General features: G+C 41.1%; 1 protein-coding gene across 1 annotated transcript; it reads right to left on the bottom strand.

The window, feature by feature from the left end:
- Positions 1–408: 408 nt before the first annotated feature.
- micu3b (mitochondrial calcium uptake family, member 3b) lies at positions 409–19,880 on the bottom strand (the record flags this gene model as incomplete). The annotated part of the gene is made up of 14 exons (XM_083890815.1): positions 409–477; positions 1,056–1,213; positions 3,501–3,609; positions 6,123–6,294; positions 6,500–6,588; positions 7,154–7,249; positions 9,999–10,040; positions 12,288–12,359; positions 12,453–12,535; positions 12,627–12,674; positions 15,106–15,184; positions 15,394–15,425; positions 17,831–17,978; positions 19,629–19,880. The coding sequence occupies 14 exons, from the start codon at positions 19,878–19,880 to the stop codon at positions 409–411; spliced, it is 1,449 nt and encodes a 482-aa protein (XP_083746941.1).
- Positions 19,881–20,698: the final 818 nt, after the last annotated feature.

The raw sequence follows: 20,698 nt of genomic DNA, 5'->3' as shown, positions 1-20,698 counted from the left end.
GCTGACATGGTTACATTAAGTCCATTAACTTTTTTTCTAACAAAACAGAGATGTTGTTCACGTTGCCACATGATTTAATCAAATCCTTTCCCAAGTTTGTCATGTGAAATGATCAGGGTCTCTCTGTCTGCAGAGAGGAGCATTTCCTTTGAAACATTTATACAGCTTTAAACCGCACTGCTCACTGCTCATGGACGCAGACTTAAGCTGGTATCTGGTGGCAGTTGATCGGGCGTTAATATTACAGTGTAACTCAATGCTGTGTGCCAGGAGAGAAGAGTGTGGGCCTCAGATCACACATGAGAAGACTGGCTGTGTGCGACCACAGGAGAATAACGCTGCATGTTTGACTGTGCAACACATCAAGACATCGCATTTATCAGATAAGTGAGGGAAGACTTTTACCTATTATTTGTTTGCAAGCTCCTTCTTCAGGCACGACTTGAAGGAGGTGAACTTCTCCTCCCCTCGTACGCCCTGTGATTGTGTGAGTGTGTATGTGACAGACAGAGAGAGAGAGAGAGAGAGAGAGAGGGTGAAAATAAAATATTGATGAAGCCACTTTCCTGATGTCCCACCAGATGGCACTAGAACCTCACACAGACACTTATCCCAGACAAAGAGGTGAGATGTGTTTCAGTAATGAAAAGTGGCAGGAGTGTAATTTGGACATGATGGCACGGAGGTGTTTTAAGTGTACAATTACCTAAAGAGGAAAAAAAAGATTCAAATTAGTGCTAACTTGATGGTGTAATTAAAGTGGAAAGCTGGTGTTTGTGTTGATAATAGTCCTTAAGCAGGACTAATTGTGTTTAAACACCCCATTTTGAAAGATAAACATGGAGTTCTGAGCTCAGCATATACCCATATTTGCCTGTCTTTCAGATTAAATGTGACTTTGCATTAATGTGTTCATATCGGAGCTTTTTTGTTTTGACACAGTAAGTAAGAGATAACTGAGAGAGTGAGACACTGAGCCCGTGCTGCTCTGGAGTCCTCGACACATCTGACAACTGTCATAAAACAGAGTGTTTAAATGATCTGTGGCGTCTCACCCCGTTACCGCGGTGCAGACGGTCCTTCATGACGCCAATGAACTCCTTATGGCTGAGTTTGCCGTCGTGATCCTCATCGAAGATCTTGAAGACGGTGTTGACCAAATGGTGAGTCAGCTTGATGCCAGTAGCCACATAGACAGCTCGGGCAAACTCCTCTGGATATGACATTGAAAGTTAAAGGTGCATTATGGAATAAATCTAAAGCAACTGGCCATAAAATCCTCCTAATATGTCACAGAGACTCAGGAATAATGTTCATAAAACAAACTGAACTCACCAACAACAACAGTACAGCCTAAATATTTGCATTAAAAAAATGTTTTTGCAGACTTGCAATCATGTTATGTTTTGAAATCATGTTTTGGCATGTGGCGCCACCTACCGCCATATACCGATCATTGCAGTCAGTAGAGTCTCAGCTGCCGAGCAACCCCGGGTTGCCAGTTACGTCAGAAAACGAAACCTAAAAGACCTCTGTATTTTGAATTTGAATGTAGTAACTGTTTTTGGCCACATTCTTACATATGGCATCTTTAAGACAATTTTTTTTTTTTTAATGTCTGCATGCAGCCGCATGATGAGTTTTACTCTGTTCATGGATATCTTTGAGTTCAACAAGCTCGTCTTTGCAGGAGACAGGCAACTTCCTTGGTGATTAACGTTCAAATGAACACCACCAGATCATGAACTCTGTCTCATCAAACGTCAGAAATAAAGAACAGTAAAAGCCAAGGTTGAGAGGTGAGACAGATGACATTAAAAAAAAAACTGTTTAACTCTATTTTCACTAGTAAACAAGTAAAATATGTCAAATCTTCACTGGCGTGACAAGGGAAGCAAAGTAAGTACAGTTTTGACAGTTCTTAACCACAAGTATTGAGCGGAAGATCATTCAAGATAAGATCATATGTACGTCTCTTGATTTACTGTGAGGGAAATTCAGAAACGTAATCTATCACAGAGATTTGGCTCGAGATGATTTTTTCCTCCACTGATAATTGATTTTTCCTCACCAGTGCAGGTCAAAGACGTCAACACTGGAGACTGATAATTGACATTAACACCAACAATGTAAAACTGTAGCTGCATCGGCTATTTACAGGACGAGAAGAGTCACAGGAAACCAAACAGTGTTCCTGAGTGACCAACAGCTTCTGGAATACAAAGAGGGCTTTAACAAATAAAGTGGCACTCCATTGATTAGTGGGGGTCAAGGAGGTCAGTTTACTTGGAAGGAGCTCGACTCAGACTGTGAGAAGAACTGCATAATGTCTCCTGCAGCTCTTCAACAAAGGTTGAAACATGGACCATTAAATAATGTAAAATAGATAGAGAACAGTGTATCATTGAGGAATCAGTGACCCTGAGCACACTGAAATGTTGGCTTGACTCCACAGAGTCGTGACCTTCAGGATAAACTGGAACACCTACTGCAAGCCGGGCTCCATACATTTTCTTTTTTTTTTTTTTTAAATCAGTGCGGCTCTACTGTATGCTGCTGAATGGGAGCAATTTAACAACCACATATATAATTTATAATTTATTCAACAAACACATATGTGTAATGTTTCCCACAGGAGACATGTATGAATTAAGCGACAAAGGGAGGCAAATAAAAACTGTCTTTAAACAGTAGGTGTATTTTATTTCTAACAGCAGAATGAGGGTGTAAAGATTGTGTTTATTGGTCAACACAAATGTTCCTTAATGCTGCAGTATGTAACTTTTGGTGATTTTTTTGTGTTTGGTGATGATATTAAGTTTAACCTTTGTGAACAAAAATTAAATACTGCTTTATTCAGAAATAGGCTCTGGCCAGAGATACTGTCAGACCTGACTGAGGGAGCGTTTGAGTGTATACAGTAGCAGCACAGAGGCAGGAAGAGTTTATCCACCTTCCATCCTCCACGTCACTGAGGTCTTGTGAAGAGTTCATGCCAGAGGTGTTCCACATGTGAGACACTCAACCCTTCTACTCAGAGACCTGGGGTTACGCAAGTAACCTAACATTTTTTTTTTTGAGCAGTAAAATTCACTTCTGGAACTTTTTGTGAGCATATTTTCAACCTGTCAACCTGTCTGCAAGTCGTCTCACTTTAATACAGGATGCAATATTGATGCCTCCGCCTGTCTTGACATAAATCAAATCACTTCCTATGTGCAGGAAATCAGTGTTGTGTCAGATCTAAACACTGCTACACTGAGAAACACAGTTGTGTGGAGGTGATAGGATTAATCAGCATTGTGTGAGGACATCTGACAATGGTTTGGACGTAATGGATAATAATAATAACATAATAATAATATTGCAATATTTTTTGAAGCACCTTTGAATACAATAAGTAAGTCAGAACATGATCACTAATCCATCACGGGGGACGTTTGTGTCGCTGCTGTTCTCATAAATATCCATGAACTTTGAGTATGTGACCGAGTCCTTACCCTGACCAACGGAGCGGTTTGCAAAGTTGTACATCTGCATGGCAATGGTAAAATCCTCCAGGTTGTTTAAGAACTGGAAGAAGGACCTGAACTCATCAAAGGTGATTCCCTGCAAAGAGACGACATTTAATGACAACTTTACTAATGAAACATGGACCTTGTGAAACGTAACATAAGGAAATGTAAAACGCCATGTGACAACACTCCTGCTAAGGCTACTGCTACAATAGAATCAGCTTCCTTTCATCCTGTGGGGAAATCCTTTAGTGTGTGTGTGGGACCTTGAAGGCATCAGATAGATAACACACCCAAACAGACAAAGTATACACTGCTGGATTTTCCCTGCGCAGTATGGACACGCTGAGCTGTCAGCAGTGGGGGGAGGACGGCACCTTTTGGGAAGAGGTCAGGCCGTTTGCAAACTTTTTCTAAGGCAGATTAACCTGATACCTACATAAACAAAAACAAAAGTGATGAATCCCCAAACATCTCAGGCTTGGCTGATGACTCAAACACTGAGCCTATTGATGTCCACTCAACCATCGCGCGGCTACTAGTTCCTCCTCTCGCCAGGGCCCCCGACGAACAGGCAACACACACAGCCTGACAAATGGAGTAATGACTAATCTGTGACGCTTTGCTGTTTTAACAAGGCGAGGGCCATAAAATATCTCTTAGGCTAATGATGAGACCCACTTGATTATCAATGGAGATCTAGCAACAGGCTACTCGAGGTGGCTGAGGAGCTGCCGGCGTCTTTTCATGCGGGTCAGCGTGCCAAGAGCAGAAACAAATAAAAAGCTCAAATGAGGATGCTTCACTCAACAGTTAACTCACACAGTGTTACTGAAAAGAAACAGGGACGTAAAATACTACAAATGAAGCATATATATATATACACCGTATAAATAGGGCTATAGCGACATGGCTGAGCATTTAAAACAATTCTATCTTACAATTAAACATATAACAATTTAATAGTGATTTTGTTTTGCTTCTGATTAATTCTGGATTTAAAACTTTCCTCTTCATGAGGAAAAACTGAGATTCGAAAATGATTTTATGTGATGACATCTAAAAGTGTGCAATACATACATATGATAACCATTTGTGATGTTGCCATTGAAGATTATATTGCAGTAGTATATACAGTTTATAAATAGGTTAACATACGTGTTTGTGTATTAGGGAGTGTGTGAGAAAGAGAGACCCTTCTCTTTAAAGCTATATATATATATATGTATAGCCAGCATGCAGTTATCTCAGGTCAGCATGGATCATCTCTCCAAAGTAAAAAAAATTAATTGTCTCCATAGCAGAATCTTAAAAATAAAACAATAAATGAATGAAGAAAAAGCAAATGTATTAGTGATTGGAGGTTATGTGCTGGACTGATATTTCCTTGCATTTTGCCTTCATAGTGAATGTGCTGTGTTTGACGCCATTGTGTGCCACTAATGGTATATAGTCCCGGCATGAATCGGCATGTTTTTTTGCTTTTCCGTTAGCGATAATACCTGGTACCTGGTAGTTTTTTTAGTACCTGCTCTGGCGAGGTTCCAAACGAGCTGAGCTGATACTATGCGTGACGTTGTCAGGAAGACTCATGAGCGTGATGTACGACACAAGAATCAAACCGAACAATGCAGAACTGTAAACCAGTTAAAAACACTTAAAAATCCTGAAAACTTGCGTTAATCTCCATTTAGTAAGGAAATGTCTAAAATGTCAATATCTAACAGAGGAGTCTGGTGTATAACAACACTGTGGAGGCTGTGCTCCGGTCCTGCAAAAAGTACTGAACGATTCAGAGACCTTTTTAATTAACTGATTCTAATGATCAGTAGAAAGAAAACAACTGCTTTACTCGTCACTCTGCAAGAGTTTGTGCGTGTCCCGTATAAAACATAGTCCCGGCAGTTTCATGCAGCCGTGCAGTGACGACTCCTCCCACATTATATAGTAATGGATAACAAAGTGAATCATTTAGAGTCGAGGCGTGCTGGGACTATGTCGTGGAAAAGCGCCATAAATATTTCATTATAAGAGAGTTTGTCAAAACACACAATTACCAAGAATCCATCATCCATCCATTTTCTACTGCTTTATCTTTCACAGGAGGGTCACGGGGGTGCTGTGCCCATCTCAGCTGACATAGGGCGATAGGCGGGGTACACCCTGGACAGTTCGCCAGTCCATCACAGGAACACATATAGAGACAAACAACCATTCAACCATTCACTCTCACACCTATGGTCAATTTAGAGTGTCCAATTGACCTAATCCCCATATTGCATGTTTTTGGACTGTGGGAGGAAGTCGGAGAACCCGGAGAAAACACACACACACACAGGGAGAACATGCAAACTCCTTGACCCAACCGGGTCTCCTTGGTGCAAAGGCAAGAGTGCTAACCACTACTACCTAGAATCACACTTTGTAATTTAATCATTTATGTTAGATAAATAAATTATGTAAATTAGTGAGATTTACAGAAAATAATGGCCTGGAAAGAATGTGAACAACTGTGTGAGGGTTTTTGTGTTTTACAACAGTGAAGAATGTTAATTGTGTTAGAAATGTCAGCTGTGAGTTGTAACGTGATGATAAAAAAAACTGCACCTTTTCATCCGGCATTGTGTGTCGCACGTTGTCCAAGTAACCGCTGACGTCGTCTACGTTGGTGTAACGGAGGAGGATCCGGGCAAAGTCTTCCTCGCTGATGGTGGACATGCCTTTGGAGGAGGAGAGGAACTCTATCTCGAGCACCTCTGTCTGCAGGTTGTCCATGAACCTGGAGGAGTGAGACAGACGGCAGCTGCTGACAAGAACCACCAGGAACTCACACGCACAAAGAAACACTTAGTCATTACTGAAGGTTTAGCTGCTGCAGGTTCAACAAGGGAAGGAAATGATTAACGATAATACAGTGTTAGATAAGAATTTTCTGAGGGGCGTCGTGATTAATGTCAGGGCAAACAAAAGACTTCTCAACTCACTTGTAAAATTCTTCAAATTTCAATTCAGCTTTGCCTCTTTTCCCAAAGAAATGCACCAGCAGTGTAGTTTCTGCTTTTTCATCCACGTGCTATGAAAAGGACCAAGAGTTAACTCGTGTGTCTTATTACAGCCTTGGAAAAGCAACAACACACAAATCCACAATGCACAATCTATTCCTGCAACACTTTGACCAAACGGTGTCTACATTTGCACAGTCTCAGTCACAGCAGCCAGGATAAGCTGCTCTGTCACACAGGCTACACCATGGCAACAGCAGGTAAACATTAACAATGACATTTATTTAACCATGTTGAAAGTTTAAGTAAAGATGTTAGTTAATAGCCATACCCAGATTGTGCTTTTCAATAATTACTCAGAGTTAATGGTTAATTTTCGGCAGCAGTGGGCCAGCATTTCTCATTTCTCCATGATACAAACACAGAACATGCAACAGACTGAGTAAACATGCTACACCCCTTTGTTACAGATGCTGCTACTGTGTGAGGAAACACTAGAGGAGCTCTCTGAGGATTTACTCCACTGTTCCACTGTAAACACAGTCAGATGGTACACAGCAGCACCAGGCTGAGAAGTAATGTCAGGGTGAATATAATAGTCAACGGCGAGGAAGCATCTTAACGACTGCTCACTACCTCAGTTAGATCAGAAAACAGAACTTGACTTGTGCCATGTCTGAGAACATCCCACATGCCCCGGGCCTCCACATGCTCACTGTCTTGTTCACGAACCTGTGGTAGCAAGTGAAGCAGAGCTATTAGAAGACAGAATACATTGGGCACATGTTAGGAAGCTTAGAGATGGGAGAATGGATGAAAACACACACACACAAACATATGGTTAGAAACAGAATGAGGAGTCGGACAGGTACACTCACCAGACACTTTATGAGTCTATTCTATTCTGACCTCTGGCATCAATGAGGTATTTTCTCCCAGAGAACTGCTGCTGGATATTTTCTCTTTTGCAAACCATTCTCTGTAAAACCTGAAAATCCCAATTTAGCAGCAGTTGTTTCTGAAACACTCAGACGACTCCAACTGGCACCATCGACCACACCACATTCAAAATCACTTAAACTAGACATATTATACACTATTTCTCCAAGTTAACCTAGTTCCCTGGTGTCCTAATGAACAGGTCTGTGGCATACTTTGGTCCAAATACCTTAAGGATGAAGTACCACAGCAGTTCAGTCACCCTGCCAAAACAGCCCTGTTCAGAACGCTCTGTTTTGAGTGCCTGTTTCTTTAAATGCAAACGAGACACAGGAAACTATGTCAGCGTCAATGAGGCTCCGGCAGCTAACAGCAGTTAGCATTTGGAAAAGCCATCATTTGCCGACTATATCCAGCACATTGTCATCATATATAAAATGTTCCCACTGGACACGTAAATCCTCTGAGGCTGGAAGTTTGTGTAGAACTCTGTGCTGCCGGATACTGTTGCCCTCGCCTGCACTCTCGTGTTTTTTAAGGACAAACCGAAGCTCCACAAGGCGACAATTCCAATGTATCAGTCTGACGTCAGATACCCTGCAGAGGTCAACATCGAGTGTTTTATCTCCTGTACTTAGACACGGACCACAAAAACATGACTGAGTCATCTTTTTTCACACTTTGCTAACTCATAGGGCCTCCAGAGTCCCAAATATAAGTATTACATTGATTAAAAAGTTGATTTTGCATAATATGTCCTCTTCAAATCAACTTTCTCCATCATTCTGATGCTCGGTTTGAATGTCAACATGTTGTCGTTACCATGTCTACATGCCTAAAATCGCTGCATGGCACTCTCATGTGATTCGGCTGATTCCATATATTTGAACAAGTGTTCCTAACAAAGTTGCTGGTGAGGGTATAACAGAGGACAGACAGACAGGTGAGCGTGCGATGCACAGACTTCCAATCTGACATCCATCCGTACTCAAAGAGGCAGAGACAGAGCGTGGCTGACAGCAGTGTATCTGAGACCCTGACATGAGTCTGCTCTGCAGCCATGCGTGCAGCTTCTTGGCAGGACACTGAGCCGACGCTGCTAACACATGTCCAAAAGCATGCAGGTCGTAAGACCTCGGGGCGTGATTCATGCCAGGTTAACAACGTAACCAATCCCTCCAACTACATCACCATTTCATAATAAGCTGTAGAGTAAACACAAGTTATCAGACGCCTGCCATTCACATTCACATTCACAGTGCTGCTGCTGTAATAAAAGAGCTTCATATTTGTATTTGACACAGTACATTTTCAGGAAAGTGTTTTGTCTGAGTCACATTTGCTGCTTGAAGTTGTTTGGAACAAAACTCTTTTACTGAAAGCACACACACACTTGTTTTTCCAGTTTACAACGCTGCTTTCCCTTTCTCCTTCACTGAGGGACGAATATAACTAACTGAATCACACATGTCAACAACATTTTCTTGTAATCAGTGCTGTGCACGTTACAAAAAATAAGCAGCAAATCTGTCATCCAAGTAGTTAAGAAGCACTTCTTCTCACTCCCGGTTATAACCCAACCCATGTTTGTGTCTCACTCTTATCCTGCTTCTTAAACCAATCGTTGCCAGTCAAGTCTCGACATCACCTCACTGAAAAGTACACAGCCAACCAGAAACCACCAGCTGCCATCGACACGTGTTCTCATGTATGGCTTGACTCGTTTCATAATATTTATTTATCTTATTCTTTTTTTTTTTTTTTGTCTGGAACCTGAGGGGGAATGTGAGACAGCTGATAAAACAGCTTCTCCTCTCAGCCGTGTTGCTTTGCACCAGAGAGGGAGATTTACGACGCGGTCCCACCGCTAATTAGTGAACAACTCTTTAATGCGCCGCGCTTGTCTCATGTCGTTCCATGAAAAGATCCCATGCGACAAATATCGGGGAAAGTCCAACCGCAGCACTGATGACACGTCTGTTGTGTTTTTTAACTTTTTGCTGGAAGCAGCAGCTGCAGGAATCAAAACAAAACAGACACACCTAAAGGTAAAATCTTCAAACTGAAAAGAAAAGGCAGCTCTGTCCCTGTGCTGCTTCTCCTGTCTAACTGGCATCTTCATTATCAAACCCACCTCAAAAGGTAACCTGAGCCCAAATACCACTACTCAAGAAACTGTAAAAATAAAACATGGGGGTCTGGGTGAAAAAGTTGTCCGTGTTCAGGTAAGTGGAATCTCTCACCAGCACTAACATAAGACAAGCACATAAATCATCTGCACTGCTCTGCCTCCACTGTCTCACACACACACACACACACACACAAAATCAATTTGTCAGACAATACACAGTTATGTGTTTCTATCTAGTGAATGTGAATGAGGTGATGTGGTGTAAACGGTGGTGTTAGCTCCCGTGGGATGCTTGTGTTTTCTGTGTTGAAAGTTGTTTCAGGGGAGAATTGCGTGCCAAAAAGTACATGCACCAAGCAAAACTGTTCTATTTTTTTTTTTTTTTTTTTAAGGGAAAAGAACAATACGTACATTGTGCGGATGGTATCTGCGGTGACCATAAAGCTGCAGGATCTGAAACGCAAGAGAGAAAAGGTGCACGCATGACAGAAGAGCCATTCATAAATGACACGCTACCATAGAATAGGAAGATGAGTTTGGAAACCATCAAAGTGTCCAATGTGTGACATTTAAGAGGGTTTATGGGTGTATAATTGCCTTAAAATAAAACTTGGTTGCTTTTCGTATAGCGTTAGCATACACCTTTCATATTTACTGAAAGGAAGGGCCTTGTTTTATGGAGGCATCCTGTGCTGCCATGTTTCTACCTCAGCTCAAGCAGGCATACATTTTGTGTTTTGAAGCAGAAGCTTGCAACACAAACAAAGAACATCGACACATTAGATGTCTCAAATGTTTATTCACTGGACATGTAAGTTAAAAGACTGATTTCCTCAAGCCTTCATGAATGCACCCAGTCTTCTTGCAAGGCATCATTGTACTTCCACATCTAGAGTGCCCATTCTGATGATCTTTTTGATGGCTATACGGGCGTCAGATTAATTCAAGACCGTCCAGAGATGCTAGCGTCTGTCCCAGCAGAGTAAGCTCCTCCATGTTGTGTTTGTGTGATAAGACCTCAAAGAGTCGCTCTTATCGCTCAAGCTAAGCTCTGCCTGTTTACATCCACCTGCATGCGGCACAAGACAGCTCTGAAGAGATGAAAGCGCCAGGCATGTTTCACCCTGTACGACCACATTCACCTATGTGCACTTCTCTCGAGGAACACTGCAAGTGCTGCAAGCAAAAAGCCTCCATGTTGCACTTTGAGATTCAGTTTGATGTCACAGGGTTGTTTTTTGGGGCTAATGAGGGCAACAGGATTATAACACCTATTCTCTTTGTTGGTTTTCTCTAAATAAACAGTTTGAAGATTTTGACCCTTTGTCAAACATTCAATATGTTTCCATGCCATACAATTGGACTTCTGTCCTTGTCTCAGTGTACAAGCACTAGTGGGAAATGACATCTCCACTCAATTAGTATTAGTTGCTTTCCAGTTCAGCAAGCAGCCAGCACATCATATGTCCAACCATTCATAACCTTGAAAATATGCAATTATTTAACATGATACAGAATAAAATTTGTCTCCACATCACTCAAAAAACATGTACCAGCCAGATTTTCACCAAGTTTTTGTCACTGTTGTTATTTTTCTGTGTATCGGCCTCTTCTATTATTTATGGGTTTAAGCCAGAAGTATGGGGGAATGGTGCAATTTGACTCCCACTTGGTAAGTATGGTTAGTACCATTTCAGTTGGACTGCTACAAGTAAAAGTACAGTTTCTACTTCGTTCTAACTTGTCATAATTAAAGTACTCATATTATACCCCATTTCTCCAAGTTAACCTAGGTAAAAAAAAAAGTAAAACAAAACTTAAGGGACAGGAAATGACATCAGCCACAGAGGCTACTGGGAGATAACAGCAGTTAGCATTTGGCAAAGTGATCATTTGCAAGCTCTAGCAGGCACATAGCCATCATATATAACATGTATCCAATGGACAGATAAATGCTCTGAGGCTGGAAGTTTGTGTAGAACTCTGTGCTGCACTGTGGAGCCAAGAATAGAACTTTTCGCGGACTCCTGTCCTCCACTCGTGTGGGTTTTACGGACAAAGCGGAGCTCTGTGAGACAACAATTCCAGGACTTTAGCACATTGTGACGTCCCAGTGAGCGTGGTCCCAGGAGGTCAACATTGCGTGTTTTATCTCCCGTACTTAGACTGAGGAGGACCACAAAAACATGAGTGAGTCATCTTTTTTCACACTTTGCCGACTGATAGGGCCTCCAGAGTCCCAAATATAATGATTTAAAAGTTGATTTTGCATAATATGGGACAATATCTACCACCTCGTTCTGGCAAGTTCAAACTAAATTTAGGATATCTAAAAAGGAAAAAGGCCGATCTCTTGTACTGAGGAGATATCTACATCTGATATGCACATACCCACAGTATGTCATGGATATCTGCAACTGAATGTTACATATCAATAATATGAAACCCCATACACATGAACAGCAATGACTCATTAAACTTGGTTATGGATGTCTTTAAGCATCATTCTGCTTTATCAAAATAAAATTACATATATCTTGAATAATAGCATTGCTGTTAGCAGAATGATGATGTGGATATCAGTATGTTGAATAAGAACAACTAAGATGCTAAATTAACTCCATAATGCTGAGAGGAAATTAAAAACTAGGTGAAAATCAAGCACAGTCATCCACAAAAACATACACTGTACACTCTTACCTCCTGCTCCAGTCTTTGCACATCATCACTGATGTCTTTTCTGTCCTTTTTCTTGCGGAATATTTCTTCCAGCTGCAGAGAACGACATGTTATTATGCAGAATGCGACATGTGATATGCATTTCGTTATATATGACATCATTAAGGCGTGTGACGCGGTTCGTACCACCAAGAACTCTCTTTTGTCCACCATTTCATTCCCGTCTGCGTCAAACATGTTGAAAGCAATCCTGAAGCCTGCATGTGGCTCTGAAATCAAATGAAGGTGAAAAACACTGTACTGTTTCTGATCAATTTTAAATTTCAAAGTCTGTAGCAGTCAGTGAAAATATCGACCTACTTGTTAAAATGCAGAGCAGGAAAAGATACTCTGTGTAACTGATGATACCTGGGGAAAAAAAGAAAAAAAAGCTGAGAAACAAAAAACCAAAATGTCCTTTTCCATACAAGACAGCATCAAATAACATTAACGACAAGGTGTTTACAGATGTTCAAAGTCATGCGGCCGAGGTGAATAAGCCATCCACAGAAACAGAGCACGCCTTTAGACAAGAGTAATCTTCTGGTGCTCACTGATAACATCTTAAAAGGTGCCTTTTACTTCATGCTTGGTGTTCCTCTCACACAAACACGGGCTTTACAACTGAGCTGACCTATCTGGACACAAACCCAAACAAATTTAAAGCCTACGGCTTCTGATCGTGTTTGGGTAACACGGTGTAATACATTCTCAAGTGATCTGTCACTGATTGAGAAAGGCTGATTCGGGTTTTTGTGTCCCCGTCCTTCAGCTGCCTTTGTTGTGTGACACGGAGAAGGGAAGAGTAAGTGTTGGGCGACATCTCAGCCGACTCTGGAGTCTTCTCCCCTCTGACTCTGAAAGCATTCCCAAGCCTTTGTTTGCCCGTGGGAGATAGAGAATTGAGCTCAGATAGTTCTGGGTGACTGCTCTGGATGTTCTGGGAAAAGAACTCAGGTACAGGGTTTGCTGCAGGGAGATATATTCAGACAGAAGGGAAAAACTGGCAAAACCAAGGTAGAATTTTAACTTACATTTCCCTCTAGAGAAGGGGGGAAAAAATGAAAAACATGCACAAGCTGAGGTGTGAAAAGAGAATTAGGGATGCGTGCCATTAGACAAAGATCATTGAAAAAGTCCCCATGACAAAGTGCTCCATGTTCTCACTCTCGGTCTCACGGTTTGGCAGGTACGGCCTTATAATGACAACAGATCACAGCTTCAAAGCCTTTAAAGCTTAAATGGGTTGAGGAGGGAGGAAAAAAAACTTTTAAGATTCCAGCCATGTTTCACCAATACCACACACCTTCACTCCTGGAGGGAGAGCCCCCCCCCCCCTCCCTGCAGCTCAGCCTCTGAGCTCAAGTAGATGTTGTTAGACAATACAAAGAATTCCACAGAAACACTTCATACAGAGTGGCAGTCCCACAGATGTAATCCAATGCCATTCTTAGGCTTCATAATGTCCGCGGTGATCAGGGGGGTGGCCAGTGGGACATGTCTCAACATAGTTGGGTTCAAACAGCTCCCTCACTCTGTAAAGCGACGCTTTGTTCACAGATCAATCCGGTGCTTTTTCCCCCTGACAAAGCCGCAAAGTTTAACAGCAGGATTAAAAGCCTCAAATCCCAGCACTGGCACTTAGCTAAAGCAACAGAGGAGAGAGCAGAACAGTGAGATCTGATGCTCCACTGGCTCGTCTGACCCACGGAGCACGAGAATGTACGTGAGAATGTCCAGGTGGGAAAATGAGAGAGAGACATTCGCTCAAAAGATTGTTAGTGTGAGCTGAGGTTTAGGAGAGCGGTCATCACAGCAGAGTTTAATCAAATTCTCCTGTAAAACACACCCGTGAGGATAATCCCCAATCATAAATATATACAGATATAGATATATCTATATTAACCACAACAAAGAAGTTTTAACTTACTAAATCCCACGTCTTCTCCATCCCTCATTAACATATTTAATCAGCTTTATAATGAAAAAGTTACTTTATGAAGTACACTTGTAGATTTATTTATTAAATTAAGTCAAATCTAAAGAAGAGCAATAAGCCTGAGATAACACAATGTCTATTTCAGAAACGTTGACGCAACAACATTTGCACTTTTCTGCATCACTACGGTAGAACTACTACGGTAAACTCTTGGAAAAAAAGTGAATTTGTTTAAACTTCTCAAGGTTCAAACTTTATAGCTATTGTATTAAAAAAAAATAGCCAGCAAATGCTACTTTTTCCAGACTTGTAGACCTCAGCTTTAATTTTCTTTGAAAATATTTAATGCTTAGAATTACAGGGAAAATAGAGAAGGCAATTGCTAACGTTTATTAAATTATTAGCAATAAATTGCTAATTTGGCACAGTCATTAAACAGCCTGACAGCTAAAAAGCCTAAAACATTATTTATGATTCATCTACTTATTTTTTAAAGGAAGTTCCAAAAGTGCCTACAGTTAGTGAAAATCCCACACTATTCTGTCCAGTATTTTTGTTATTTGATTCTTTATTAGACAAACAAGGCGGACGTTTCTGTATATTATAATGGACAAGGCTCGTCTACAAAGGTTACCTGAGACTAAATCTACAACATGTTACCAGGCTGATGAAGAGATAAGATAGCATTCACACAGCACGCCCTTTCTGCTCGCACATGCACGACAAAGCACACTCTGAGCACACATGGAAGGCCTTAACATGACAGCTTAAAAAAACCCAAGCATTACGGGGAATTAGGTATATTCAAGGGATTTACAGTATGTGCACATCTCTAACACATCTATGGAGCGGGTTCCTTACCTCCTTCACGAAGATTCCTAAACAAATTAGATGATCCTTTCCACACAGGTGGGGTATCAGCCAGCATCTTGTCTAATTCCTGAGAGCGTGCAGAAAAAATCCCAAATCACTCATTCATTTCTAAATACTCACAGCAGAACACAATGTTTGCTGTCATTACAGGAATTACAGAGGTAAAGTGGAGATTAATCCTCAAACAAGCATGAATAAAGACTCATCAACGATTGGAATAAGCCGCATTTCTTACAATAAATTATTGTCAACTGTAAGGACGAGAGAAGAACTCACCTTTTTTGTAAGTGACCTCCAAACTCTTCTTCCTAAAACACACGATGAACTGTCAGCAACTTTGAATTGTCTGTTGAAGCTGCACCATATTTTTGATATGTCCAATAAACTTCAGTAAAAAGATATTCATCAAACAGTTAGCAGCTGACATGTCTGTGGATTCTACATCTATTCTGTACTACATATAAAAAAAACTGCTGTTTACGTGGAAGGCAACATAAGCTGCATATCACCATGAGCACATTCCGATGGTCAATAAAGCAGAAGATAAGACGCGTGCATCATAAAAAAAAACACTTGGCAGCGGGATCACATCAATAACTGTGACCATAACCCTCCAATGACACATTTTAAAGCAGGGATTATGATTTCAAAGTAATGGCTTGCTCTCCGTCAAAATAAAAGACCACTATACTCAATGCAGGCGAGCATCTGATGCTTTCAATTAATGTTTCATGACCTGCAACACGTCTGGATCTCATATGAATAATTTACACGACAGCACATTAGGTTTTGACTCAGACTGGTCACCGCTAAGCTAAGTCCTTTTTTTCTGCTGTGTCTGAAATCAAACGTCAACTATGATGCATCGCACTCATGGCCAAGGTCGACCTAGACATGCACAAGAATGGCAAAACTCTCTTTTACAGCCACAATAAAACCATAAATCACCATAATTGCCATTCTGCAACACATTAGCCATTATCAACCAGCCTGCAATGACAGGTGCCATTCCCCTGGTGCTTCTTGTTTATCCTCCTCATTAGATGATCAGTGAAACCATGTTGAAAACATGACACCGGGGCCACACACACCACATCATAATCAATCACTGTAATCACATCGTCTTATCGTTGCACCGATGAAATCCACGGTGGGTCGTTTGGTCTCTCAGGGTCTCTGTGTGTTTGTTGCCACATAAATGAGCCATAAAAGTGGGGTTGCTGGTAAAGATGTCTATCTTTATGCAGGTGTTATGACTGAAGCACTTCAAGCTGCAACTTATTGTCTGATGACACTTCCCAGGCCCTCAGCAACGAGGCAGGTTCCAGGAAACAGTGAGAGAGAGAAAAAACGGGGGGTAGTGAAGTAAGATGAAGTAGCCAGGATTTATCTGAAGGCTTGATGGAAGTGCAATTAAGCAAATGGCCACTGACAAATGAAGCTGATTTTCACCACAGAGCTGCATCGAGGCTGAGCTGCATCTGCAGTGCAGCATCCGACTACAGCACAGGACGGATAAACAAAGGGAAACATGTCGCCACTACATATGACATAATAACAGCTTGATAAATTAGCCACATTTTTACTCATTTTCCTAAAGAAAATAATAATAACCTGACATATTTGTTGGTTGATTTAGGACATTTGGCTGCACATTCTTAACACGCAGTTATGTCATTTCTGCCACAAGGGGGCTCTCAAGCAAATCAGAAACAAAATTTTGACGATGTCGGGAAGCAGCGGTATAGTGGGAATTGTTGTCTTGTCTGGTCAGAATGGACATCTAAACGGTAATGAGTAGTCGTGAGGCATTGGTGACAAATACACACAATAAAATTATTAACAAAAGACACATTTTGAGAAGTGCTGGAAACATTAGATTGGTAAGTGTACCAATCTACAAAATAAATCGGTCATTTTCAGATGTTTTAATGAAGAAATGCAGAAATCTTAAAGATATATTATCAAAGTTGCTCTCAGTGAGTGTAGTTTAACAGCTCTATAGTCTGGATTTATCGTTGATGTATTGGCTACAGCCATCCATTCATCTAATACTTTTTCATTTAATATATAAAATTTAGGTGAAATTATTTTTCATTTGGAAGAAATAGAAAATAAAATAATCACATGATTATATGATTTATTTCCCATTAGCCAGAATAAACCTTTTATATTCATATCAGTAGCTGGGTCGGCCATTTTGGACCACCATGTGTTTACAATAGCCCACAATTAACAAATTAGGACTAGGTTCTCCAACATACTTGGAAAGGAAGGATGAGTTAAGGGTTATTCAAATACGCATGCAACTTCACCAGTATTATGCAACATTTTATACATCCATCCATCCATCCATCCATTATCTACCGCTTTATCCTACACAGGACGGTCGCGGGGGGACATTTTATACACTGTACCTAAAAAAGCAGACATAAGCAATTGGCATCTAGCTCTGTATCAAATACAGTATTAACTGCATCCTAACTAACACATCTGTATCATTCAGGTACCATGACACTGCTACCTCAGTCTTAGAATATATAAAACTGATTTTAACAGAAAGATTTTACTGACAGCAGCTTTAATGATTTAATTATCAATTTTTTGACTCATACATTTTTTGTAGTAGGAGTCAAAGATGTGCAGATCATCCACTCTTCTAAGAACCTCTCATGTGATTCATGTTCAGTGTTAACAGAAGAAGTAAACTCACTTTTTTTTTCATTCAGAGTGACCGACTCGATGAAGTTGAGTGGAGTCATGTAGAGCTGGCCCTCGTACTCCACTGAGCTGAACTGGCGAAATCTGTTCTCATTGGACGACATGTACACGTCTCCATCATCCAGACCATAGTTCATGGCCTGTGAACACACACACACACACACACACACACACACACAGTGTGGTTTCCATGACATTATAGGACATTACATTGATTTGTTGACATTCCTTTCCTGACATAATGACTACTAGCCTAACCCTAACCTCATCCTAACCATACAACACATCTTCACTTAAAAATGTAATCATTTACATGGTGAGGACTTTCTTTTTGTCCCCATGAGGATGGCAAGCCCCAATAATGTGATCCATGTCCCCACAACATGAGTAATACCAGAAACACACACTCACGTCACCATGAATTCTGTAAATCGCATCAACAGTGATAATACTGTCTGAAAGATGCTTTTCATGAAATCCACGGAAGCTTTCCTTGTCACGAAAAGCCGCGCGCTCTCATGAAACAACAAAGAGGCCCGTGCTTTAATGCAGTAATGGGGCACATGTTATGTCAGCCCTATTTTTCATCCCTGTTCACCAGATAATGTCCCGACAACTGTTCAGACCCAGTCAGATAAGGAGGCCGGGTTGGTGAAGACGGAGTCGATCTCTCCGTCCCATGGCACAGTGCCAGGTCCAATGGGCACAGAGCAAAACACCCAGGGAATGTGTGCCCCCCTCTGCTTAACCATTAAACCCCCTCTATCTGCCCCCACCTCTCATCGGATGTCAGGCCCAGGGTCCAGTTTCCTGTGTCCCTGAATTCCTGCTGCCTGTGGACACCAGTTAGGTTTACCCCCCTCCTACCTGCACATATCCAACAAGGAATCTACTGTGGCAAGAGAGGTGTACGAGCCTCTAAGGCCTTATTTACATGTATGATTACAGTGATCAAACCTGAACACTCAGGTGACAAACATTTTTTTTAAAAGCATCTCCTCAGGAAGACGTGCTAAATGTGCTAATCAAAGGTTGATTAACTGTCAGAATATGTTATTTTGATGTCAATATCCAAAAAGCATTGATCTCACAATAAAGTCTGGACTATTTAATATAATCTATCTTTTTCCTGCACCTGGACGTTTCCTACTTTGTGTTTTCTACTTGTTTAATCTTAAAATGTACACCTTTATATGTAATTGTATGTAAATTATGATTACTAACGAACTATGACGTGTCCACCAGGTTCTGATGAACTAAAATGACAAATTATAGAATTATTTGAATAAATAATTCATTATAAATCCAGTTTTCATCTATCTGGGATTACTTCCTTACTCATTTAAGTGAGACTAGAACTGAGTTTGGTTTAACCTCCTAAATGTTACGCTGCCATCGAAGATCATGTGCAGATGTTGACGGCACAATAAACGGTGATGTCATTTATTGTTTTTATTTCATTTATCCTCCTTGTCTGAGATCATCTATCTATCAAAAACACAAATACTTGGTCATGTATTCATAAATAATGATAATAAAGCAGGTCAAACGTATAACTATGTCAGCCATTATGTCATGTGTCGCCTTTGAGCGTTTTGCCACTTCAGCACCAAAGGTCGCGGATAGCTCCTGACGGTGACGACACATCATCATCATCATCATCATTATTAACAGGCTTGTATTCACGCGTCGCCATGACAACAGTGATGTGAGCTCTGACAACAAACACAGACACTGAGTTTCAACTTTAAGGCTTTTTTGTTGTTGTTGTTGTTGTTGTTGTTGTTTACCTTCTCGTTGGCAGACACTGATGGAAGCACCAGATGCGAGAGTCGAGCCTCGACATGGCTCCTCAGACCCGAGCTGCCGCGGCAGTTATGATGATAATAAAAATAATAACAATAAGCACCGGCACCGGTGACACACGCTCCAGCTGCGATAACTTTCAGGAGAGACGTCCGCTGCTGCCGCGCAGTGAAAAACGCCCCTGCTGTCGTGGAGACACCGCGAAATGAACGGATGAGCCTGCGCACGGCAGCCATGACTGTTGATGAATGCACACGGCACATGCAAGAGAGAGAGAGCGAGAGAGAGAGAGAGAGAGAGAGACGCTGCTTCAAGCTCGCGAGAAAAGCCGCGGTTACAGCTCTGCAGAGATCAAATTAGTGAGAGTGAAGACAAATGTTACTGTGAAAATGGAAACTGACTCTGAATTATTTGTCATCACTGGAGATGTGTTCGTGACCTGCTTCATTCATTAGTGTTTCAGGTTTCAGGTCCTTTTTAATTCATTGTTTACATAAAACATTCTAGTGCAGAGAAATACAAAAAGACACACATTTATATCTTTGATTGAACTTGATTCTGTATAAATCAATGGCTACTTTGAATCCTTGTTGTTTGTTAATGTCACAAACCTGAAATGGATGAGATTGTGTCTGTGTAATAATAATAATAATAATAATAATAATATATTACCATTATCATTGTATTTGCTTAACTATTCTCATCTGAGGGTCTCACCCTGTATGGCCATCCTATATTCAATGTCAGTTCATATATTAGTGAAAAGATAGAAACAGAGCCAGCAAATAGAATCTTAAAGCCACAGTGTGTAAGATTTAATAACATTGGTGAAGTTGTATGTTGCAGGTGAATATCCCTCACCTCACCCTTCAAGTTCAAGTGCCTTTGGAGAACTGATGTAGCCCTCAGTAAAGCCCAATTTATACTCCTGCATGCTCTAAGTCGGTTACGGAGAGCCCTCTGCGTCGCTGGAGAGCCTGTTGGAGAGCCTCTCCGTCGTCTCCGACTGCACTAAATAATTTTGTGTTAAGTGTCCGTCACTCCGTCAGAGGAC

The sequence above is a fragment of the Microchirus variegatus genome, assembly GCF_963457635.1.
Source record: "Microchirus variegatus genome assembly, chromosome: 6".
NCBI classification, from domain to species: Eukaryota; Metazoa; Chordata; class Actinopteri; order Pleuronectiformes; family Soleidae; genus Microchirus; species Microchirus variegatus.
Note: the sequence above shows the minus strand (reverse complement) of the source record. Positions and strands in the feature narration are given on the sequence as shown.